The sequence below is a fragment of the Apium graveolens genome, chromosome 11 (genome assembly GCF_009905375.1).
Source record: "Apium graveolens cultivar Ventura chromosome 11, ASM990537v1, whole genome shotgun sequence".
Lineage (NCBI taxonomy): Eukaryota > Viridiplantae > Streptophyta > Magnoliopsida > Apiales > Apiaceae > Apium > Apium graveolens.
In genome coordinates this window covers 27384590-27389413 of record NC_133657.1, presented here as the reverse complement: position 1 = coordinate 27389413, position 4824 = coordinate 27384590, and the positions used below count along the sequence as shown (strand labels likewise).

The 4824-nt window shown below is 36.6% G+C and overlaps 1 protein-coding gene across 1 annotated transcript; it reads right to left on the bottom strand.

The window, feature by feature from the left end:
- Positions 1–1344: 1344 nt before the first annotated feature.
- LOC141695420 (putative F-box/LRR-repeat protein At3g28410) lies at positions 1345–1971 on the bottom strand. Its single transcript, XM_074499667.1, has one exon. It carries the CDS (start codon positions 1969–1971, stop codon positions 1345–1347), a length of 627 nt encoding a protein of 208 aa, XP_074355768.1.
- Between the last annotated feature and the right edge of the window lie 2853 nt (positions 1972–4824).

Below are 4824 nucleotides of genomic sequence, written 5' to 3'. Positions count from 1 at the left end.
CCAGGAGATTTGCAAAGATGAAGTTTAAGAAAAACACTAGAGCCACTAAACCTCATAAAAACATGGTGGACAAATCAAAGTTCAAGTGTTTCAATTGTGGTATAAGTGGACACTTTGCAAGTGAGTGCAGAAAGCCAACTTCTGAAAAGAAGAAATTTGACCAAGTAGATTACAAGAAGAAATATTTTGATCTGCTCAAGCAAAAGGAAAGGGCTTTCATTACTCAAGAAAAAGATTGGGCAGCTGATGGAGAGGAAGAGAATGAAGATGTGGAGTATGTCAACTTAGCTCTCATGGCTGATTCTGAGGAAAATGAAGTTAGTTCATCAAGCAATCAGGTAACAACTCAGGTAATCACTACTGATGTAACACAACTATGATATATTTATCTTTTACAAGAGAATAGACAGAAAATACATTGTATTATCAAGATGAATATGGATACATTAAAACTTGAGGCAATTCTTTGACGATGGTAGCTTTAGGAGAGCTACCAAGTAAATAGCTTCTCAGAGCACGAGATATACTTGATTCTTTGAATCCCCTCGGTAACTTCATATACTGTAACTTACAGAATGGAGAAGGCAAACTTACAAGAAGGTTGGAAATGTCAATGAGTGCCTACAACCACAAAAATAAAAAAGAGAAGATTGAATATAAAACAGCACAAAAGAAAAAAAAATAGAGGTCCATGAAAGATTACCTGCAAGTCGAACCTAATTTAACCAAGGCCGCAAGTTACACAATTTAATAGCAGTACTATTTTCAGTCAGATGACTTGAAGGTATTGCTTATATTTCAATCGACAAGATAAATCAAGTTACCTCTATAATCTCCGAGTCAAAAGTGAGGTTTTTGGCATTACCAAGACCTGAAAGCATATATGTTAGCCGCTGATGATATTGTTTCCTTGCTGCTAATTTCAGGCCCTGAAACCAACCATTTAACCTTATATTTACGTTTTCCAACTCAGGAACTCCAATTGCGGCTGCAAAGATACCAAAAGAAGTGAAGTTGCAGAGCTTTGGTGCTGAAACCATATTGCTTTGACAAATAAAAGCATAGTGGCAGAAGCTGGTTCTAATAGTCAGGTTCAACACTTGAGGAGGACAAGATATGATATGATCTTGCTGATCTGGTGATAGAAATAATTGGAGATTTTGTAGATTGACAAGTGCAGATAATATGTCACCCAAGTTATCGGGAATATATACATAATCTAGCTGCATACTTGTTACAGCTGGGAAGTTCCAAACCCTTGTCATGGGAGATACACACTTAGACAGATGGAGGGTTTTTATAGCTGGCAAACTGAAAGAAAAAGATGAATCTGATAAAATCCAATCATGTAAACCATAAATCAAGAGTTCTCAGGGCAGGCAAGCATGTAAACCATAAATCCTTAATCCATGAACCCGAAAATTTATCTTTTATAGAGTAACCAGGACTCCACAGGCGGAGAGTCAAGGCAGGCAAATCCCAGGAATCCCATTCGAGTGCACATTCTTCAAGATTGACTCGCAATGTGAGTTTCTCTAACGACTTAGAGCTAAAGGTGGACAACTTATAAGGCTTATTATCATCTAACAAATCAAGAGTTAAGGATTGCACGTTGTGTGAGATGGCATACTCAATAAACTTATCAACTAAATCCTTAATTAACACATTATTGTGAACACAAAATTTCACTTCGGAAAGATGGGATTCATGGTCTCGATTAGACAAAACATGGCGGATAAATTCAGAAACATTTTTATGTGTAGAGTTTCCATACCAACAGAAATTGAGAAAAGGCAGAGTGGTCCAAATAAATCTCCATCGTCTCGAAAGAGCGCTGGTTTGAACCGCTACTGTTGCATCTTCAAATGATAGGACCTTGTGAATTAGTTCATCTGATAATCTGCTCAAAAGGTCTTCATCTCCAATTTCCTGTGCGAATATTTTTCCCTTTTTCTTTGCTCGAGACACCATTTCACCAATTGTACTCAGATCTAATTCCAGCTAATATTTATCGGGGGTTGTTCAGAAAGAAAATGACTTAAATTTCAGCAAATAAGGTAGAAATTGCCCAAATTGACAATTGTTGTTAAAAATAAATAATATATTTTTGACTATTAAAATAATAGAATTGTGTGGGAGTCTCTAGAATAATCTTGGTACATGTATTAGTATTTTTCTATGTTCAATGTATTGGTGTACTTACTAAAGAAGAGTGCAATGATGCTTTTAATGACATGTCTACTGAATTGTATCATTTGCGTGTGTCTCTTAAATCTCTTGCTAAAGAAAATAGTAGGATTAAAGAGAACAATCTGTTTTTAAGTAATAGAAATGCTATGTTAGAAGATAAGTTGATTGACCTAGAGAAAACCAAGCTGCATTGTATATCTGTTGAGAATGAACTAGCTGAATCTATTAAGAAAGTAGAAATACTTTCTAATCAATTAAAGAGAGAGCAAGAGGTGATTAAAGCCTGGAAAACATCTAGGGATGTTAGTGCTCAAATTGCCAAGGTCCAAGGAATTGAATCATTCTGTGAAACTGCCTGGGATAAAAACAAAAAGAAACTGGAATTAATTGATGGGCTGTCAACAGATGTGGAATCAACGGATGATGAAGGTTATCCGTTGAAGGAAGAAAATGAGCATCCGTTGAAGGTTCCTCAATTAAAACAGGCAGATGTTTCTAATAGTGAAAATCTAAAGAAACTCAACAAAAAGTTTGGTTCAACTTCCAAGAACTTTGTTAAAGAAGAAGCAAGCACATCCAAAGATGTCAGTAAGGTGAATATAGGGCACATGACCTTAGAACAGTTAAATAATAGGCTCAAGATGGTTGAGGATAAAAAGGAAACTAAAAGAAAATCTAACAGAAATGGGAAGGTAGGTGTTAACAAACATAACAATTACACACCTGATAGGTATGCTCCTAGAAAAAGCTGTGTGCATTGTAGTAGTGTTAATCATCTATCTGCTAATTGCAAATCTATTAAGAAAACCCCCATAACTGTACCCTCTTCCATGCCTAACATGTCTGCATCATCTCTACATGCTATGCCTACTATGTCTCAACAGAATCCTTATGCACATTTTGCAAACATGCCATATTTTAACAATCCTTATCTTGCTGCATTTAGTATGCCTCAAATGCCATACAATATGCCTATGTGGAATAACATGTATGCACAATCCATGCCTTATCATATTCCAAATGTGCTAAATGACTCTGTGACTAACCCTACACCTCAACCAACTACATCCAAGACCAAGGTTGACTCAAAGTTACCTAAGTCTAGAGATGCAGGAGGAATGAAGTCTAGGAGAAAGGCTAACAAGAATGGACCCAAGGAAACTTGGGTACCAAAATCAAATTGATTGATTTTATGGTGTGCAGGGAAATAGAAGAAATCTATGGTACTTGGACAGTGGCTGTTCAAGACACATGATAGGAGATTTCTCCCTGCTCACAGAGTTTAAGGAAAGAGCTGGCCCTAGCATAACCTTTGGAGATGACAACAAAGAGTTTACTATGGGATATGGCTTGATTTCAACAAGGAATGTCATCATTGATGAAGTTGCATTAGTTGATGGTCTCAAACATAACTTACTGAGCATCAGTCAACTATGTGATAAAGGGAATACAGTTTCCTTCAATTCTGAAGCCTGTGTTGTCACTAGTAAGAAAGACAACAAAGTGGTTCTAACTGGAGTTAGAAAAGGAAATGTGTACTTAGCTGACTTCAACTCTGCAAATGCAGAATCTATTACTTGTCTCTTCAGCAAAGCAAGTTCAGTTGAGAGTTGGCTATGGCACAAGAAGCTATCCCATTTGAACTTCAAGACAATGAATGATCTAGTCAAAAAGGACCTAGTAAGAGGAATTCCTCTTGTTGAATTCTCAAGGGATGGTTTGTGTGATGCTTGTCAGAAAGGCAAACAAAGGAAAGCATCATTCAAAAAGAAGCTTGAAACAACAATTGATGAACCATTACAGCTGCTACATATGGATTTGTTTGGACCAGTCAATGAATTGTCAATTGCAAGAAAAAGATATTGCTTAGTGATTGTAGATGATTTCTCAAAGTTTTCATGGGTCTATTTTCTTGGATCAAAGAATGAAGCAAGTGAAATCATTATCAATCACATCAGGCAAGTCAATAATCATCCTGACCTGAAGGTTAGGAATATCAGGAGTGACAATGGAACTGAGTTCAAGAATTTATCAATGAGGCTGTTCTGTGAAGAAAATGGAATCATGCATGAGTTCTCAGCTCCAAGAACACCTCAGCAGAATGGGGTAGTTGAAAGAAAGAACAGATCTTTAATTGAGGCTGCCAGAACAATGCTTGAAGAATCAAAGTTGCCAACATATTTCTGGGCTGAAGCTGTTAATTGTGCCTGTTTCACTCAAAATATCTCTTTGATCAATCAAGCTAAAGGCATGACTCCTTATCAGTTGTTCAAGAGAAGAAAACCAACTCTAAACTTTCTTCATGTCTTTGGATGTAAATGCTTTATACTAAGGAATCAATCTGACCATAAAGGGAAGTTTGATGCAAAGGCTGATGAAGGGATATTTGTTGGTTATTCAGCTGGAAAATCATATAGGGTCTACAATCTAAGAACCAACATTGTTATGGAATCTGTGCATGTTGTGTTTGATGATAAAAAGATTGATGGACTAACAGATGAGGGACAATATGAGAGACTCAAATTTGACAACATTGAGATATATTGTGATGATAGTGAAGAGGAGACTGATGGAGATAACACTTCAAAAGGGATTCAAAACATGCCCTTGGATAATGCACAAAATACTGCATCC

Coding starts and splice junctions, on each gene's coding strand:
- LOC141695420 (XM_074499667.1), bottom strand. CDS start 1,971: ATGGTGTCTCGAGCAAAGAAAAAGGGAAAAATATTCGCACAGGAAATT.